This window comes from Sceloporus occidentalis, unplaced genomic scaffold, assembly GCF_023333645.1.
Source record: "Sceloporus occidentalis isolate IW3139 unplaced genomic scaffold, rSceOcc1.0.p SCAF_2, whole genome shotgun sequence".
Taxonomy (NCBI): domain Eukaryota; kingdom Metazoa; phylum Chordata; class Lepidosauria; order Squamata; family Phrynosomatidae; genus Sceloporus; species Sceloporus occidentalis.
In genome coordinates, this window is record NW_028316982.1 from 244,506,297 (window position 1) to 244,527,639 (window position 21,343).

At 39.7% G+C, this 21,343-nt stretch overlaps 1 protein-coding gene across 1 annotated transcript in view; it reads left to right on the plus strand.

The window, feature by feature from the left end:
* The first annotated feature begins 4,088 nt into the window (after nt 1–4,088).
* LOC149319906 (receptor-type tyrosine-protein kinase FLT3-like) overlaps nt 4,089–21,343 on the plus strand; it is a 51,568-nt gene continuing 34,313 nt past the window's right edge. The window contains exons 1-8 of the mRNA XM_089508460.1: nt 4,089–4,158; nt 4,419–4,540; nt 7,209–7,414; nt 8,331–8,446; nt 10,668–10,785; nt 12,295–12,449; nt 13,239–13,372; nt 17,000–17,153. Of these exons, the coding sequence (XP_089364586.1) occupies nt 4,089–4,158; nt 4,419–4,540; nt 7,209–7,414; nt 8,331–8,446; nt 10,668–10,785; nt 12,295–12,449; nt 13,239–13,372; nt 17,000–17,153 (1,075 nt within the window). The remainder of the gene's footprint in view (nt 4,159–4,418; nt 4,541–7,208; nt 7,415–8,330; nt 8,447–10,667; nt 10,786–12,294; nt 12,450–13,238; nt 13,373–16,999; nt 17,154–21,343) is intronic.

Sequence of the window (21,343 nt, forward strand, 5' to 3'; positions counted from 1 at the left end):
TGTCCTATGTCTTACAAGTTAATGGTGTTTAGGAGTATATATGTATAAGAATATATTTTTATTCTTTAATTTCATTCAATTTTTATTTCTTTCATTTTCCTGGAGGGGCCGTAGTGCACCTGGGAAATGCACACAGAGCCCTAAGGACTCCTCAGAGCACAGGTGGGGAACTCCTGTTCTACACTCTTTACTATTCAAATTAAAGCTTGAAAAACTTTATTTGACTGGAAAGTAAAGCTTGAAAAACTTTCTTTGGCTGGATTATAAATCCCATGTATTCTTAAATGTAATGCTGGCAATTGTATTCAAAACAGATGCAGGCTTACATTTTCAATGCAAATTTCAGAAAACATAACACAGGCCTGTTATGAAAAAACTATATATTGTAGCTGTTTTGAATGTATTTTTGGGGGCTGAATGTGAAAAATACAAGAAAAATGTAACACATAGAATTCTTTCACAAATTTGATATTTTTATCAATTCATTTGATAGCTTTGATTAAGTATGGGAACTGATATTCCAGTATATTCCTTTTAGTGCCTTTGAACAGATTTTTGTGATTTATATCAACAGATTAAAGTACTTTGAAAGTCTTTGAAAAGAAGACTGTCTTTCTTGCTCTTTGCAGGATTATTTCATTCAGTCACATATTACAACATAGAAACATTGAAGTGAACTGTGAAAAACCTATGTGATGAAGCAAATCTGAGGTCATTTTTGGATTTACAATTCCAAATTTCTACAAATTCCTACAGTGTACATTCTTTTACAAAAAAAATATAATCCTCAATTTTGAAGGCTTGTGTAATTTCCAGTCAAGCAATATTTCCTTCTTTGTTAGACTTAAAGGTTTATTACAGTGGGCCCCTGTATCCATTGCGGTTTGGTTCCAGGATCCCCCACGGATTTTAAAATCCCTGGATGCTCAAATCCCATTAAATACAATGGATAGCATAAAGGTGACCCTTAAAATGGCAAAATCAAGGTTTATATATTTTTTCATTATTTTCAAGCCGTGGATGATTGAAATCATGGATAAAAAATCCATAGATATGGAGGCCAACTGTATTTGAATTATATGCTCTAAGGAACTGTGGTCAATGCTTAAAGTGTCATGCTTAGTGACATTACCTGGGCTGGCACCCTGTGATACCAACAGGAGGAATCTTTATGTCTCCTGACTTGACACGATCCCATCCCTCCCTTCTTTCCCTCTTTTGTCTAGGTTGAATCTCTCCTTTTTTTTTCTTTTTTTTTTTTTTGGTCTGGTTGAAATACAGGTCCCATCACATCCCAAGCTTCTACCATGTGGTTCTGCGGTGGGCATATGTGAAGCAGATTTAGGGAGAGGGGCTGGATCTGGGAATATACCCAGATCCAAAACTAGGATTCTTACTTTAGTTTCCAACCAGGAAAATATTGGCTCAGTGGACTCTATCACATGAGAGACAAGTATCATGAAAACATGATTAAATCATGGCAAGAGCACATTCAGGGGGAAGATTATCACACCCCCACATGCTTCTACCATTTGCTTCCTGTGTGTAAACTATAATGGATGTGTCAGTGGGTAATAATGGAAACTCCCATTATTACCCAAAGACGAGTCCATTACAGTTTATGCACGGGACACGAATGGAAGAAGCGCACGGGGGGGGGGGGTGATAATCTTCCCCCAATCATGCTATTACCACGTTTTAATCCTGTTTTCATGACACTTGCTTCTTCCTTATGATAACATCCATGTGTCTCTGTGTATCTTTGAATGACATGGTATGAGCAACTGTGATTGATCTTGATCTATAACACTTAATGGCACCAGGAGGATCTGATTCCTATGTCTTCGGGAGGGTCCACCTGCCCCTGTGACATCACCATATGGGCTATTTCTAGGTCTCAGGGACTGGGAGGACAATCCTGACCTGCCAGTCCTGTGTCTAACATATCAAAGGACAACACTACTTCCTTTTTAAAAGCCACATCAGAGAAGGGTGGTAAAGATAAGAACTCAAGTTCACATTCAGATCCAAATGAGAACTGCCCTTGTAGGGTCAGAAAAAGGGGGAAAGACACACAATACTTCACCTTGCAGCAGAAGAAAGAAATTAGCAATTATTCGTCAGAGGGATGTAAAATGCTGTTTCTCCCATCTCAGCTGCAGTTTGGGTTTCCTTATTGTTCATAACAGCATGTAGTTCACGTTTCCTGAGAAATGAGAATAGCATCATGTCTGCCCTGTGCTCTGTTTGACGTTGTTTTTTTACCAGTATTTGAGGGTGAAAAGCCACTTCCTAGTCCGGGTGGTAAAAATGAGACATAAGGAACAAGAAAAAGTGAAGTAAGAACAAGGAACTAACCACAGGTAAAGCCAACTGTACTTGGTCTTTCAGTAGCTACCTTCCCATGCTACCTTCCCTTTTGCAGGAAAAGGCACGCTGCAGTGACTGAGGCTCTCATTCAGTTGCCATGGAGGCTGCCAGAGCTACAAACAAAAAACAGCTATTTAAGAATCAAACTCACACTACTTTTAACAAAACACATTCTGAAACAAATAAAATTGTCATGGTTCAGATAAGACATACTAGAAAACAGAAGACAGGAAAGGAAGAACAATAAGAAATTGTATTATTTTGAGACTATAAGAACTGTGCTGGACTATATCAAAGGATTATGCAGGCCATAATTACATTTCCACGGTCACCAGTCAGACATCCATGTGGAAGACTCACAAACAGGACATGAGTGCAAGAACACCCTCCTACTGAGGCTCACCTTCAACTGATGTTCCAGAAGCATACTGGTACGGGAGGAAATATATTTGTTTATTACTTATTTAAAGTTATAAAATGCACTCCAATGAAAATGGCTCCCAGAGCAACTTACAGAAATTAGTACATAGACAATTCTTGGCCTTTGGCTAAATTTACACATGAGATCAGATTGGGATGGAAGATGTGGTGGTTAAATATACCTCTGCCTTGTGGTGGGGCTGGTCCTGCAGCTGAATTTATTCTTAAAGTATTTCCTACTTTGTTGTTGTTGATTCAGTATCATGCCATACTTTGATGCTCATGTCTTATCAAGCCAGTTCATTTGACCAGAAGAATGGAAGCTTATTGCTGTTGTTGCTGTTGTTGTTGTTGTCGTTGTTGTTGTGTGCCGTCAAGTTGTTGCCAACCCTATGGTGACTCTAAGATGAACCTATCATGGGACAAATTTTGTTCAGAGGGGGTTTGCCTTTGCCTTCCTCTGAGCCTGAGTGTAACTTTCCCATGGTGACCCAGTGGATTTCCATGGCCAAGTAGGAATTCAAACCCTGGCCTCCAGAGACTTTGGAGTCTATCCCATGGACAGATCTCGTGCAGAAATGGGATTTAAAAATCTGGAAAAACCTCACGAAAGCGGGTTGATTTTCAGACATGTCAGCATTAATAAGCAATAACGCGACATTAATCCAAATGGAAACTCACCAAAGCCCACTCCTTTTTACTTTTGTGATTTTCCATCTGGGTCAGTGTCACATTATTGCTCATTAACCCTTATGTCATGTGAAAATCAACCTGCTTTTCTGGGTTTTGTCCACTTTCTGTTTGGGTTAACCCTCAACATCATCTGAAAATCTACCTGCTTTTGTGGCATTTTTGCAGTTTAAATTCAGGTTCTACACGAGATCCATTCTGTGTGATAAACTCCATAGTCCAACACTGGAAGCACTGCACCACACTGGGTCCTTGAATCCTAAACTGAAGAAATAACAAAAACAAAAACAACATGGGAGGAGAAATTAGTTGTATCCAGGTTTGCACTCTATCTTCCTTGTGGGGACACTAACATATTCTTTGAGAACCCACTCCCTTTATCTCAGCTTTTATCTCTTTTTTTCTATTCTGTCTGTGCCTTCTGACTGAATCCTTCTCCCATCTCCTGAGGACAAGAGAAGGGGCTCCTCAGTCACAAGTCTGCTAGTACTTGGTGGGAAGGAGATAGGGGCTTTCTCTGAGACCTGGATGATGGTGGCTCACCAAGTTATATTTGCCTTTCCTCCCATTACCCATTCCCTCGGGGTAATATATCTCCATCACGAGTAATGACCGCTTTATCTTCTATGAAGTTTGCTTTAATTCCATCCAAACTGGCAACCATTGCAGTAGTTTATGGTAACAAATTACACAGTGTAATTATGTGCTTTGTTGAAAATGCCCTTCCTTTTAACTATCCTGAACCTCATATAGAGGGTGAACATCATATGAACCTTTGCTCATATAGAGGATGAACTTCATATTTAGGGTGAAAAGCCCCTTCCTAGGTTGGAAGTGTTTTTGGTCAAGGTTGTTGGGTTGCTTTTATCTGCAAGTTCCTCAATTTCCTGATATCTCTAAAGTCTTTACATTACATTTTGTTTCTGTGTGTTTTGTAGCTCTGGTTCTTACAGTGGCATCCACTGCTGTGATAAACCTGAATACCTCAGAGATAACTTGTCTTTTAATCAAGCAAAGTGGTAAAGCTGCAAGAGAATCAGATTTTTCATCTTTTCATGAGGTAAATGCACACACACACACACACTCCCCCATATGAAACTGCCTGGGCTCTGGGATGTAAGTAGTGCACACTGCCCCATTGATAACCCTTCAGTTGCTATGGCTCTATCCTAGTGGTACCCAAACTTTGGACTTCCAGATGTTTTGGACTTCAGCTCCCATAATTCCTGACTGTTGGCCAAGCTGATTGAGGCTTCTGGGAACTGAAGTCCAAAACATCTGGAGGACCAAAGTTTGGAAACCACTATATAGAATTCTGAGATTCTTAGTTTGATGAGGTATTAGCGCACCTCATGCCACCAGGGCTTTCTAGCAGAGATTTCTAAAAACTTGACCAAATTGCAAGTGCCAGGATTTCATTGGATGGGAACCACAACATTTAAAGTGGTGCCAAATACGTAGCATAAATATACTCAGAGGCCTGGTTTTGAGTATTGCCTTCTCCAAAGGTTAAGCAAATGGCATCTTTGAAGGAGGGGTTATTATGTGGTTCTCCAGATTTTGAATCCTGACCCCAAGGAACATAATGAATTTACTAACCTTTGGGCACCAGCTAAAATCAAATGTTTCATATACACCTTATAAATGTAACATTGAAGGTAATTTTATGCAATATTTTAATAACGTTGTACATGAAACACATTTTGTGTATATTGAACTATCAGAAAGCAAAAGTGTCACTGTTAACACCCATGTAGACAGTTTTGGATTTTGGGATATTTTGGATTTCAGAATCCCAGGTAATGAAGCCATGGCAGTAAAAGTGGTGTCAAATTGGATTATTTCTGCAGTGTGGCTGCAACCCTAGTTATGTATAATTTGTTGCTTTTCTCTCTGTGTGTGTAATGAGGGTTTTATAATGTTGCATATCAATGGTAATTTTATTTATTTATTTATTTATTTATTTTATATATATCCTGCCTTTGTCTCAGTATGGGAGCTGAAGGCAAATTACAAGAAATTATAAGAATGTACAGCTAAAGCCTATTTGATTAAAAGGTGTTTTATTTTAAAATTAAATAATTATATTAGAACACTAAATTTAAACACTTTAAAATACATCAGAACATAGTAAAAAGCACAAAAACATAACATACCCTATTGAAGATCCTTATAGCACACTAAATTAAAAAGGCAGAGTCCATCCTAAATAAAAATGGCTTTGTCTGTCAATGGAAAGAGGGCGAAGAAGAATTCCACTTGGGAACGTAATACTCTGGTTCACAGTAGAATGTCTTCTGAGAAAAAAATGGATCTCTAGGAGATGTTTCATTCAGCAGAGAACATTTTGTTATTTGGGGTACAAAACTATCCTGATACAACATGGATTCTTTTTCCCCCCACTGAAAACATTTTAGAACACAGAAGTTATGTCTGTTTACATGCACAGTCCACACCTCTCACTTCCCACTTCTTGCTGTTTCTGCAACCTCTGGTCCATTCATCCAGTAACCTCCTTGATGATGTTATTTCTCCTTTCTCCGCTGTTTCTTTTGCCTGCTGTATAGTTGGCAAATGTGAGTGACAATACTGGATCACTCAAGCAGAGTGATCAAATTAGTAAGGCAGAAGCTGAACAACAAGCTACACACACACACACACACACACACACTCACACAGGGTCTAGCAGAGAAAGGAACAACCTTAGTCTTTTTGGTAAAGCATATAAAAGTAGTTTTATGTAGAAATTACTTTTTAATAGTCAGACACATGGACTAATGAAGGAGGGAAGGGGAAGACAAAAATGCCAACAGTTTAGAGTGAAGGTCACCATATGTGTGCCTAAAATCCTATAACGTAAAAAATAGCAGTTAGAAAACATAGGCATGCAAATGTTGCTAACTCTAATGTCTGTACACCCTGCATCTGTCATTTTCCATTGTTCCATCACCATCCTTTAACATAGAAGTGGATCACATGCTATCCCCTGGCTATTTTTGTGCCATACAAATGTGCCCCGGGCCCCCTGTCACCATTGCTGTTATCTTCATTGCTGCCAGTGAAAAAGGATATATTTTTACCTTTTGATTCAAATAAGATGTATATACATGTTGTCTGTGGACTAAGCAGCACTTCTGGAAATCTCTGATCTGCAAACCAGACTCCTTTGGAAGGTAAAATTCAATGACCTATTCAATGCAGGAGGTTTCAATGCAGATGGAACTGTGCATGAAGTATCAAAAATGTTCCATGAGGTATTTACCGTATATACTCACCTATAAGTCTAAAAATTTATGCCCAAAAATTGACCCCAAAATCCCAGGTCAGCTTATTTACGGGTCAGTATGGTAATGTGATAGCAGCTCATTCAGATTTCCCCATGTGGTGGGAAGACAGTTTCTTTTTCTCTTGCGCCAAGCAGAAAGGGCCCTGAGTGATTAATTGCTTTTTAACAAAGAGACTCTTTCCTGCCCGCAGTGGTGGTCTCTGTCTGGGTGAAGGCTGGAACTAAAACTGAAACAAACAGCCTCAATTAGAGTCTCTCTTGCTGTATGCACACATACACACACCGAAGGAGCCTCCAAGTTTCACACTCGACTTATCCATGGGTCATGGCAAAATCCATAATTTTGGCCCCCAAACCTGCCCTTGACTTATGCATGAGGTTCATCTGCGAGTTGATGTACGCAAAGCAGTATTATTATTTTTACCCTCTCTTTCCAATACAGATCCAAGAAAATGCTCAAGGTCTCCAATGTTCCCAGAATTCTCAAAGTCCTGGGAATATCTATGAAGCAGCAAAAGATGTGGAAGTTGATGTACTTGAAAGTGTTGAAATAAATGCAATAATAAATATTACAGACAGCATCACCTGTATTTGGGTTTTCAGGGAGACCCAGACTAACTGTAACATTTCTCTGGATTCAGACAACCGGTAAGCAAAGATGGATTAAAGGAATGTTTTTAAAATCCTCACTGCTGAAGGCATTGACAACTGAGAGAAGACTATGTGAGCAACCAGACTTTTACTTGCAATTTCTGTTCTAGCAATTCTCATGACTGAAGAGTCAAAACACTTTAAAATCGAATAGCAGATTGCCTCTTCTGCAGAAGAAACTGCTAAGGAGGAGGATGTTCCTGCTAAAAATAAAGTGTTTTAGCATGTTTTCACAAGCCTTCTGTGAAGGACAACTTTAATCTTTAAAATAACCAATTAAAATGGCACCACTTATATACTAAAATGTGCTTTCGGGCATATGCTTAGATGGTGCTTGAAAGGGTCTTCCCTTGTGTCACCAGAGAGAATTTTCTGAATGAAAAATGTAGTGCTGAGTTTTTTGTGGGTTTTTCTGGCTATGTGTCCATGTTCTAGCAGAGTTTCTTTCTGACGTTTCGCCAGCATCTGTGGCTGGCATCCTCTCTGAAGATGCCAGCCACAGATGCTGGCGAAAAGTCAGAAAGAAACTCTGCTAGAACATGAACACATAGTCCGAAAAACCCACAAAAAACTATGGATGCCAGCCATGAAAGCCTTCATAGTGCTGAGTGTTGGACTGACCCCATTTGGCCATGAAGCTCACTCTGATTACTTTTCAGCCTAACCAACTCTTCACAGGGTTATTTTTGGGATAAAATGGTGGTAAGAGAAGGTGTCCGTAGACACTACTTTGCAGAAAGCTCATTTATAGATAAGGCTTTCTAGAAAAAACAGTCAAAAAACCAGTAGGATAGTTACTTTGCTCCTGACCACATATTTGGTTTTCTTTTCCTTTTACTTCTCTTTATGTTTTTGGCCTGCTTCCTTTTAATGAACTTTTTAAAAAATCTAATCTCTGTTATCTTTGTTACAGGCGTGTTATTTCTGTAGAGTTTCCAAAGATCAGAGAGTCACAGGCTGGAAATCACATACTTTCAATTAAAACTGAAACTAATAACTACACAGTCACATTTACATTTCATGTAAGACGTAAGTATGGTATGGAGGATGTAGTGGTCATGTGTCCTGCTTTACAAAGAACAGTACCCTCTTTGGAGGGCTACTGGAGGACAGTGTTATGTTTGAAAAAATCCTTTGTTTAAAGGCTTGTGTCTAAATCCAGATTGAAGAAAAAGAATCCATATGAAGAGAGAGAAGTGGAGCAATGAAACAGACCTCTGGGAGTGAACAATCAGGCAGCAGGCTGACTAGGCAGAAGGGTTTGGTGGCTCTCGTGCTTTGAATCCACCCTGGAGTTTTTATTCCAGACTTTAAAGAAACTATCCAAGGTACTGAACCCTGTTTCCCAAATATCTTTTGCCCCTTGGACAGCTCCTTTAAAGTCTAAAATAACACAAAGAGAGGATTCCCCACACCAGTAATATAGAAGCCTTCAGCCACCAGGATAGATAGGCACACAGCTCACTTAGTCACAGTACATTCTACTATGATTGCATGTGGTTTTTTTTTTATTTAAATTATGGTAATGATTTCTAAATTTTTACTTCTAGCATATTCCAGTATGTCTTCTGTTTTTGGCGATCCACGCCTCCATTTGTAGTGACATATAAGTGGACAGCCTGGCAGAGGGCCAGTGTGATTGTAGTTTTCAGAGGAATGATGGACACAGCCTACGCCTAATGCTGAAAGTGCAAAACATCACAGATTCTGCCCCCTTAGAGATTTCCTTTTTCCCTATGTAAATATCCTCCCTCTGTTTCTGTTCTGGTATTGTCTGCTCTTTTCCCACGTCACTCATTTTATTTCCCAGCATAGGCACATGGTCCTTCTAAGGGAAGGACTCTGAAGTCAATAAGTGTTCTCAAGACAGTCTGATATTTTCAAGTAGCTAAACAATAGGTTGGCCAGGACCCAAGTACCAAATCCTCAGGCACTCTTTTGGAGATGGATATTAACTTATACAAGATAGAAACAAAAAAGATAAAGTTTAACTTTGGGAGAGACTTTGAAAAAGGAGAGAAATCAGGGAGAAAAAGAGAGATGAGGGAGGGGAGCAAAAAGAGGGGATGGGAGAGAGAGTTCAGAGAGCTGGAATCAGAAATATTTGGAAATGAAACACACAGAGCATTTTTCATCATATGCAAAGAATGGAGCAAGTTCATGAGGAAAGAAGAGCTGGTAGTGCATAAATATCTGGAAGGTCTGGCAAGAGGGAATTTTCTTTCTTTCTTCCTATCAAATAAATTGAGAAATAATACAATTTAATTTAAATTGGTAGAGTGGGGGATATGCAGCTGTCATGCCATAAAGTGGCAGGAGGAGGGACCCATCATCACTACCAAGGACTTGTCCTCAGGCAGAGAGTTGCAAGAAGCAATTTTCCTCCCTTTCTCTCCATACAAGGGATGTTGCTTCATTCACTTGCATGGAAGAGGACTGATGAGTGACAGCAATAGCCTGGTGGATATCTCCACATGGCCTTGCAGGTGCAGAGAAATTGTGAATCCAGACTTTACAGAATTTCTGGATGAATGCTAGAGTAAAGTCTAATAATGAAAGGATGTGAAGGAAGCCTTCTAATCATAGTAATGTACATTTGTACATGCATCTCCCAACATTCAAGTGGAGTTGATGAGTCTCAGCTTTGCATTGCTGTTTTTGTTTGTTAGTTTTTGTTTTTGTTTTTGGCAGTTGCACTCCTGTGGAATGGTGTCTCCATGGTGCTGATCAGGTTTCTAACATGCTGTAGAATTTTAATAAAATATGAAAACCCTGTTCACACTTTCAGTGGTTAGGCTTTGGTGTTAAACTCTGCTGCAAGGACTCATCAGAACCTGAAATTCAGGGAGATTAATCCAGCTATGCTGTAAGACATTTTCGCATGGAGCTAATGCAAAAAGCTTTATGTGACCAATCCCTTCTGGTTCCCATGTTATCTAGATGTGCCTGACTACAACTCCCATGGTTTCCAGCCAGCATTTGCCAAAAGCTATATGGTCTGAGGATGATGAGAGTTGTACATCAGCACATTGGGATGACATCAGTTGCTTTAGGAATATGAAGGTATTTATTTATTTATTTATTTATTTATTTATTGGTTAGTCTTTGGTGTTAAGAAATTGCTTCAAAGAATAACGAGATGTTCAGAAGCTCTGTTGTTATCAAAGTACACTACCAAGCAAAAATGCATGTACATACACAAATAGATAAAGGAATAAATTAACAAGCAATGATGCATTGTTTTCAATAGGAAGCCCAAGAAAACCATATTTTATAAAAAATGAACATACCAGAACTGTCAGTTGCATATCAGATGGACATCCCAAACCAGTTATTGAATGGCTCTCTTGTAGTGACACTGATGAAAGGTAAGTTGCTTATTTTGCCAGTTTTGCTACCACCTTGTCCACTTCATTCTACATGTATATTGAGGCAACTTCTTTCTTCTAAGAAAAAGTAGCTCACGTGGACCTCAAACAAAAATGACTGAGATGCTGTGTGAAAGCAAAATGTATCTGAATGTTTCTATGTTATTACATCCCTCTTCAAACTTCTAAAATCAAATGAGTATATATAAATATAGTGCAGAAGAAACAATAACTGAAGGTAAAATTAGATGATTTGCTCTGAATTTAGAAATAGTGTTCCCTGAAGTAATAAAGGACATCTGATTGTTCTGGAATGGGATTTTCTCACCTCTAGATTTTGTTTTTAGCTTTCTTTCTTTGTTTGTTTGATTGAGGGTGGATGAGAACTGTAGGCTCATGTGGGAATGGGGAAGAAGAGTTATGACTGAAACCATGTGAAACTGATTAGAGCTTGGAAAAGTTTCCTTTAAAAAAAGCAGACTGCATAATCCCCCAGTTCCCATGCAAATAATACTCCAAATGGTAACTTCTGAAAGTGACACATAACAAAATGAAACTTTTTTATTCATCCCTAGACAGCAAGAATCCATGAATCTGGAAAATTGATAAGGCATGACCAGTGGCGCAAGTGTGACTAATAATATTAAGAACAATAATTTTTTTGTGGGGGGGGGGGTTCGGGCTATGTAGACATGTTCTAGAAGAGTTTATTCCTGGTGTGAATCAGATCCAGGTTTAATCTGAACTTTAAAGAAGCTATCCAAAGTGCTGAGCCCTGTTTCCCAAATATATACAACACATTGGATAGCTCCTTTAAAGTTACTCAAAATCTGGGTGGAATTTCCTGTCCCACTGGCATAGGGTACCACTTGTTGCCACTGCTCCCTTTGTTACAAGCAAAGGCAGAATGCTTAGGACATGAACTGTAGGAAGTAGAATTCCCTTTGGCAGAGGTAGGTTAATCTACATTATAAACAACATACAGGCTTCCTGAGAATGTAGCAGTGTCTGTAATGTTATACAGCGCACCCGCCTACGCAAAAGCCGCACAGGGGAAAAACAATGGTGTGCACACTCGCAGCATGCACACCACAGCATGTTATGGGCTTATGCTCCATTATCTTCAATTGGGCGCAAGCATATATGCTTTTTCCCTTATTGGGGGGGGGGGTCCGGAACAGATTCCTCATGTAAGGGAAGGGTCCACTGTACAGTGCTTTTTAAAAAAAAAGAAAGATAGGAAGGGATAGATGTGATATCAAATAGTCAGTGACATAATGTGATAGACAAGAGCTAGGAAGCTATAGGCTAATAACAAGTCCTGAGGGCATATCAGCTGCAGGTCCATATCGGCTGGCTAAAAAATTTGTTACAAATTCATGGATATTTAAAAATGTAATAGTTATTTGCCCATGTCTTTGTTCCAAGTAGATCATGACAGTAACAATTATATGTTCTCATCTCTGACACGTAATTCCTTTAGATTCAGTTTACAATTCTGTTTTACAGATGTAGAACATATAATTCCCCCTCAAATGAAGACCTGCATAGAATACAGAAGAAAGAACTTGACCTAAGAGAAGGCAACCTGGTAACTGATCAACGTGTATGGTGCTGTGCAACTAATGAGCTAGGCCGAAAATGCACTGAAATCTACACAATAGGTAATGGAATTACAAAGACCCTTATATGCAAAGAACTGTTAGTTCTCCATTCATGCTAATTATGCCACTGTTTGCTTAAGACTGTCTGGGGTGTTCTGCAAGCAGTGGTGACCCCACCCCAGGCAGGGACGTAGCCAGGATTTTAGGAAGGGGGGTCCAGACTAAGTGCCACCATTATAATGGGGCTTGGGTGCGGTGGTGCAGCAGCAGGCACCATTCATTTTTCTAATGGAAGGGGGGGTCCGGACCCCAAGAACCCCCCCCCCTTGGCTACGTCCCTGCCCCAGGTGTCACCAGATGTATAGGAACTGCTGGGTGCACAGCAGCGGCCAATAGCATACACACACATTTCTCCTTCGACACAGCAGCGTCCTACTCCTGAGGAGCAACCCGCTACCACGGCAAAACTTGGAGGGGGAGGAGGGCCCATCTGACTTTCACCCATCTTTATCCCCCACAACACCTAGTGACTCCACTATCTGCAAGTTTGTTCTGCAGAAGGAACTCCAGGATTGCTGGTGTGGAGAATTGCCAAGCTTTTCCACCTGTTTTTCCATCCAGGGATTCAACTTTATTTCTTCTTCCCTTTCCTCACATAGTGGAGGAACGTTTGTATCATTTGCAAATGGTGGCTGATAATTCAGCTGATTTTGCTCTTCCTTCCTTTCCCAATGGGGGAGCAAAATTATTTCCCCCAACACCTAGTCAATGATGGTGGTGATTATTAGAAATTGTCAGGATTTTGTTTTACTTTTTAATTTCTCTGGGTTTCCCTCTTTCTTTGGACAGATTTAAATGTAATATCAAGAAGCCCCATGCCAGAATTCTTTCTTAAAGTTGGAGAGCCACTGTTCTTGCGATGTCGAGCCCATTACCCCAATTATGATTTTGGAATTAAGTGGGATAACAAGCAGTTAACGAAGGTAATGAGATTTTCTTTGCAGAAAGTACTAGCAATAAATTTGAATGAGTGTATTAAATATTAACTTATTAAAAGTTTGACTTTAATATGCATCTTTCCATGCCTCATCATGAAAATGAAATTCAGTACACATATCTGTCAAGCTACTGAATTCTGAAACATTATTTTATCATATATTGAAGGTATAGTCAAAGTGTGGCCCTCCATTGAAACTTCCATTGGCCCCAGCCACTGTTGCCAGTGATGTGGAATGCTGAGAGATGCAGTCCAAGAATGCTTTCTCCATCCCAATCTATCCCAAGGAATCCATAAACACTGTGTTATTCTTACATGTAAAAGCAGGGAGCATGTTCTTTTTTGCATACTTGAGGTCCAGGATGAGTGCGGGGAAATCTTGATGTTGGTCCAAAACACATTGCAGAAATAATCCAGTTTGAGGCCACGTTAACTGTCCTGGCTCAGTGCTAGGGAACCCTGTCAATTGTACTTTATTGTGACACCAAACAGAGAAGGCTAAATGTCTCACAAAACTACCATTCCCAGAATTCCCTAGCATTTATTCAGGGTAGTTAAAGCAGTCTCAAACCGGATTATTTCAGTAGTGTGTTTTGAACCATCCTCCTTCCCAGCTCTGAGCAGAGAAAGAGGGATGAAACTCTACTACTGTTGAGGCTCAAAATGTTCAGTCAGTATTGAAAAATCTCAGTGCTCTTCAAGTATTTCCTAAAAGCCCTGGACCACTGTCAGAACATTCTTTTAGCTCACCAGAAATATAGGAATCCTTCTCCCTGTTTCATTCATGAAGTGATCCACAGTTGGACAAAACCTTCTTCTTCTTTTTTACCAAAATGCAAGAAAAGTGTGTGAGTGTTCCAAGTTCCTCAGATGTCGTAACAGCCTTGGTGCTACCAAAACTTATGGAAGTGGAAGAAACAGTAATGTCCAGATTTTTCAGCTAAACTCAGGACCTAACTAGACAATAAATTTATCACTTTTTCTTTTTGCAGCAGAGGTACCCACAAGTGATGAAAAACGTATGTTTGTCATAGAACATTATTTTGCTCATCTAGTTATCTTGCATTTGGTATGTTTTATTTTGCAGGCAGTCAGCTGCAGATAAATATGGGCTTAATTTGATTGCTAAGGCAAATATATCTTTGGGAAAATCCTAGTGTGGGAGTACACATTCACCTTAATGTCTAAACTGAACTATAGATTCAAAGAGATGGCAGAGTGAATGAATCACTGGTGCATTCAAATTCTTGAAATTTGTACTAGATGTGCTTGTCAATGGAAGCACATTTTGAGAGCCTGTATCTATTCTGTCTCTGAAACAGAACGCACTATTTAAACATAATGGGTTGGATTCAGACTTTTATAATCCTACACTGAATCAACCAAAAAGACTCAGTTGTGAGTTTCAGTTATAGTAGACCATTTAATCCAGTGATTCTCAACCTTTTCTATGCCCCATACCCCTAGAAAAAAATTGATTAATATTCGAACCCGTCAAAAGTAATTTCATGTTTGAAGATGAAGAAGTCTAAATTCTAATATTTGAATCATAAATTGAACCACATACTGTAGCCAAGGGTCCGTTTAGGGGAATTTTATTATTATTGTTATTAGCTCAAATATTGCAAGAGGGGGCTGGCTATGAGAGCCCACCGAAATTGCCCTCCCGATATGTATACGGAGTAGACCAGGGGATCCCAATAAATAAAGCTGAGACGGATATTAATAACTAGATGTCTGATTTATTGAAATAGGGGACAAACACATGCGTTGCGCATACACTCACACACACACTCAGGACTCAGGAAAATTAGGGTTGGAAAATGGGAACAGATTTCAGGCGTTACTAATGGAGATGCTTACCAGAATGTAGATTCCCTCCGGGGAGCGAATGGGGTGCTGGACAGTGAGACAAGTCTGCTCCGCAACCTGGGAGTGAGCAGAAATGCCGGCTACCAAAACAGAGGTCTGACTGACATGGAGCAAGTAGACCTTGAAAATGGCGTGCTGAACAGCCAAAGTGGGGACTTTTTATAGGCCAAATCTGGCCTGAGGCAAAGAGGCTGTCTTGGCCGAAACAAAGGTGTTCTAAACATTTTCTTTTCACCTGGATGTCTGCTTTAGATAGTATAAAGGGCTTATGCCTCTCGGACAATAGGTTCGAGGAGGAGGTTGATAGCTTCAGGGAAGGCAATCCTTTTACTCTTCCCAGCCTTGAGATAATCCCTTCATGCGACTTCCCCGGACCCTCTGAGATGTTAATATGGGAACTCCCTTAGGGGAGGTGTACATGTCCTCTCGCTTTGCCAGTAATGGAGGACAGGCTGCTAGAGTTCATCCAGGGGTCATTAAGGGTTATCATTGATTCCAAAATTTATATCGAGCAGCATGGGTAACAATACAGTACTGTGGATGAACAAAATGAACTTTTTTTAAAAAAAAAACAAGCTTTTAACTCAGTATAAAAAATGCAAATCTAAACTGAGGAATTAGATTCTAATTTATTAAGGACAAATGAGTGATAGTTGTTGTTGTGTGCCTTCAAGTTGTTTCAACCCTCAGGCGAACCTATCATGGGGTTTTCTTGGCAAGATTTGTTCAGAAGAGGTTTTCCGTCCGAGGCTGAGAGAGTCATAGTATTTTCCAATTAATTTATTTTTCATAATATACATTCATCTTATCAGCACCACCACCCTGCCCATCTTCCTAGAATCTAACCACATCTATAAGCTTAACCATGAGCAGTGTGCCTTATTTTCTTTTTAACTTCTCTTCCAAAGAAAGCCCTTTCAGTTGTTGTTATTGTGGTTGTTGTGTGCATTTAAGTCATTTCTGACTTATGGTGATCCTAAGGTGAACTTATTATGGGTTTTTCTGGGGCTGAGAGATGTGCCTCACCCATAGCCACCCAGTGGGTTTCCATGGCAGAGCAGGGAATAAAACCCTGATCTCCAGAGTCATAGTCCAATACTCAAACCACTATACCAATCTGTCTCTAAGGCAACTCTATCACTGGGTTTTCTTGGCAAGATTTGCTCATAAGGAGTTTGCCTTTGCCTTCCTCTGAGGCTGAGAGAGTGTGACTTGCCCAAGGTCACTCAGTGCATTTTCATGCTGAGCGGGGATTCAGACGCTGGTCTCCAGATAGTCCAGCCCTCAAACCACTACACTAAACTGGTTCCTGTATATTGGTGTAATGATATTCATTTTATTTTATTTTTATATTAACTTTATTTCCAACAAAATGGTCCTTATTTATAAGCAAATGTATTTAGTATCAGAAGAGCAGGAGCAAACTCCTGTATTTATTCCTGTAGTTTTGATGAAGCTTTAATTTGAATTTAAAATTTAAATCAGCACATACACAAATTATATCTTTTTTAAAAATCTAGTTGCCAAATATGTTTTGGGAAGGTAGAAGCAAAAAAACACAGAATACTAGGAGAGGGGAAAGAGTAACAGGTTTAGTTGTATACTTCACAACTGATGTAATGCACCTTGGTGTCTAAAACCTCACACCATAAGGCTCATTATTCTGCCTTCATTGGATAGTTTGGTAACATATATGAGGTTATGCTCCTAGTAACTACTACTACTTTATTTCAAAAAATAGAACATGTCACTTGAAGGAAGACTGAATCAGGATACATTTTGGATTAAGAATAAATATGCATTTGCTTCATCAGTTGAACATTCTAATGATGGACATTATACCTGCTATTCTAAAGAACTTGCTGTGAATCAAAGCATTTTTGTTAAAGTTTTAGGTAAGTTATATGTCATACAAGACATGTTTGTGCTGACGTGTGCATGTCTGTGGTACTGTTTTCATCATGAAAATGCTTCAACATTTCTTCTGCTAGAGAGAAGCTGAAACAGAGCTAAGCTGAATGTAGCTAAAAAAATAATAATTAAAAAAAAGCCTACCCCAAAGAAACCCACCATATACAGTATTTTTTTTCCAAATGAAAAGCTGCAAATACAAGTTACATTTCCAACATCCTAACCAAACTTTACAAGATTTGTAACACGATATAAGATCACATGTTCCTTCCTTCTTTCCCCACCTCAACAGATTTACCCTTCCTTTCCTCATTCTAGCCTTATTGTGATATATATGCACCAGAAAACCACTAATCCAGTTTGGCTGGGGATGTTTGGACTACAAATATCAGAATCCACTACATTCTGTATGGGGATTCTGGGAGTTGTGGTCCAAAGGTAATTTTTCTAAGCTCACTGCTAAACATGGTTGGGCTTAATTTACAACCAAGGTTTTTTAAAAATATATTTCCAACTGAACTACCTATGGTTAGCATTAGTGATAGTGCATACATAAGACTGCACCATAACACTCCCAGAAAGGAAGTGTAGGTCCATTTACACTCAAAAGATGATGAGGAAGAAGGAGGAAGCAAGTAACCATATAATATATAATTGATTTCCAAGACTTGTTTAGGATACTGAGGATATTATTGCACTGAGCCTGAAGAGCGCACATAATCTGGGCCATATTCCAAAGTAATGATGTGACAACTATGGCCCCCCAAATATTGTTGGAGATAGTGGTGTCTGGTAGCTTCTATGAACATGTCTAAATGGGCCAGTTACACCGGTCCCCCCCCCCCCCCCCACCCTCAAGTCACCCTGTTCAGAAAATGTAGAACCAAAGCACTGATTCAGGTGTGGACTGTCTTCACATGGGAAGACATGTTCAACACTGAATCTGGGCCATCCCCACCTCAAATCCAATTTTTAAAACCTACCTTTTTGCTCTGGATATTCCAGGGAAATCTGAAGTACTCTGGAGCAAGACAGGTTTACACAGTGTACCATGATGGTGCCACTGCTGGAATGGGTCATTCCCTCTGAGGTCACAAAGAGGCATCCAACTGTGTGATCAATACTGGACACCTCATTTTCGTAATCAATGACTTGGATGATGAAATAGAGGGCATGCATATCAAATTTGCAGAGCACATCATATTAGGAAGGGTAGCTAATAGCCCAAAAGACAGGATCAGAAATCAAAATGAACTTAACAAATTAAAGAGTTGGGCCAAAACTAGCAAAATGAATTTCAACAGGGAGAAATGTAAGGTACTACACATAGACAGAAAAAATGAAAGGCTCAGATATAGATGGGTGGCACTTGGCTTGTGGAAGGGATGTGGGAGTCTTAGTGGACTACAAGCTGAACATGAGTCAACAGTGTGATGCAGCAGCTAAAAAAACCAATATGATCTAGGCTGCATCGATAGGAGTGCAGTGTCTAGAAGGGAACTAATAGTGCCACTCTATTCTGCTTTGGTCAGACCTCACCTGGAATACTGTGTCCAGTTCTGGGCACCACAGTTTAAGAGGGATATTGACAAGCTGGAGCATGCCCAGAGGAGGGTGACCAAAAAGATGAAAGGTCTGGAAACCCTGCCTTATGAGCAGTGGCTTAGGGAGCTGGGGATGTTTAGCCTGGAGAAGTGAAGGTTCAGAGGTGACATGATAGCCCTGTTTCAATATCTGAAGGAATGTCATATTGAGGATGGAGCCAGCTTAGTTTTGGCAGCTCCAGAGACAAGGACCTGGAACAATGGATTCAAACTACAGGAAAAGAGATTCCACCTTAATGTTAGGAAGAACTTCTTGGTGGTAAGAGCTGTTTGACAGTGGAATATTCTGCCTCAGAGTGTGGTGGGGTCTCCTTCTTTAGAGGTTTTTAAACTGAGGCTGGATGGCCATTTGTCATGAGTACTTTGATTGTATATTCCTGCATGGAAGGGGATTTGATTGGATGGTGTTTGTGGTCTCTTCCAACCATATGATTCTATTAAATTTTTTCACTGCATAACCATGCTACTATTATATGAAATATTTGTTGTTATTTATTATTGTATGTCTTGAAGTCATTTCTGACTTATGGCAACCTTAAGGCAAACCTATCATGGGATTTTCTCGGCAGGATTTATTCAGAGGGGGTTTGCCCTTGCCCTTGTCTGAGGCTGAGAGAATGTGACTTGCCCAAGGTCATTCAGTGCATTTTCATGGCTGAGTGGAAATTCAAAGCCTGGTCTCCAGAGTTGTAATCCAGTGTTCAAACCACTACACCATGCTGGCTCTCTATATGAAATATAGTCCTTATCTTCCAATAATATTTTACTTTATTTGCCAAGTGTAAATAGTGCAAATTCATGTTCTAGCCATGATAGTGTACTATTCTATTCATACATTTTTGTCCCCTATTCTGTTATTTGAATCTTTCCCCAGTGTTTTGTGTCACTTATTATCAAAAGTTTCTGTCTATTTTATGCAATTGCTTTGGTGTTGTATAGTATCTGGACATAACTTTACACAAATTTGACTTGTTTGTCTACAGTGAAAAATCCTGACCATTTTTTGAGATACACTTCCAGTCATCAACCTAGATTAGAGTTTTCCTACGCTGAGCCCGTTACACAATGCTTATTTAATTTATGGAATTTTCTGCCACAAGATGGTTAATGCCAGTTAGATGGCTTTCAAACTGGATTAGACATTTGCATGGAAGATAGAACCACTAACAGATATTAGTTGTGACAGTTAATCTGGTGCAGTTAGGTAATTTTATATCCTGTACTTAAAATTTGAATGTTTACATAGAATTAGCATTTCTATTCTCTTCCCTCCAGCCAAGCGTCTGCTGCCTGTTACCGCATGCTTTACAATTTGCCCACCTACTCAGCTTCTGCCTAAATGTGATGCCGTGTGAATAATCAAACATCCACATGTTCAATAATGTATATCATTCCATATACTATGGTAAAAAAATGTGATGGCTCTTTCTTTGGATTTTGAAGACATTTTCACTCACCCCCCCCCCCCCAAAAAAAAAAAAAGATTGAATGCATTTGGATTGCATATGGGCAAATCACATTCAACTCACATTCTACCAGGATAATTTTCATTGTGTAGACTGGCCCAGGAGCTCTGTTTTCTTACTGCTCTGGTTTGGCTATTGTGGGGAAAAGAATGATAGGCTAGATCAGGGGTGGAAAGTTGCCGCATGTGGCTCACGGCAATTTTTGTACCTCTTAAGGTTCAAAAACTTCAAAAAATTAATATAAAATTAGAAATACCCTGTCCCAAGCTCTCTTTCACATCCTTTTATGAAAAAGTCCTCTACTGGACTTAAAAGGACCCTTCAAAAAGTTGGTAAGATGCCTTCACATCCCATAGAGGGCATTTGGAGGGCAAAATGTTTTTACATTTTTTTTCATGGTAGGTGTAATGGGAGCAGAGTGTAGCATCCCAAAGTGTCCAGGGGCCAGTTCACCTCACTCACCCCTGACAGTTCCCCACTTGGTCTGACCTTTTCTTATGTTCTCATTTGGAAGCACAGCAGAAGAGAAGTTTGGCATCCTTTCAACAGTAATGTATTTTCTACTACCTGAAGTGTTAAGTGGCTAGGGTAGAAATGTATTCCTACTGTGTTAAGTACTAATGGCTTGAAGCCAGATTTATTGAAAAGATTGCATTTCACAGACCTTCAAAGGTCCTTTTCAAAGCGCTCCATCCAAGGAGGTATAGATGGAGCTTGGAAAAAGCTATTTTTTGAATTATAACTTCCAGGATTCCCCAGACAGCATAGCCAGTGTGTGGGTCATGCTGGGAGTTGCAGCCCAAAGAAGTAACTTTTTAACGTCTCTGAGTAGAGGCAGGTAGCTAGTAGAGATAGGGCATTTTCAGTGAAAGAAGTTGTAGCATAATCTTTCATAGACCTGGACTACTTCCTCAGATACATCTGAAGAAGCAGACCAAGGGCTTTATCACACCAGCCTGTTGTCTTGCAGCAATCACATTGTTTAAGCAAACAGAAACATACCAGTATTGAAACAATCACTATCACACCTTCTCTGCAATCCCACCATGGTGCTGCTTTGGTGAGACACATTCCCATAATCATTCTTCCACATTGCCTCCCTGA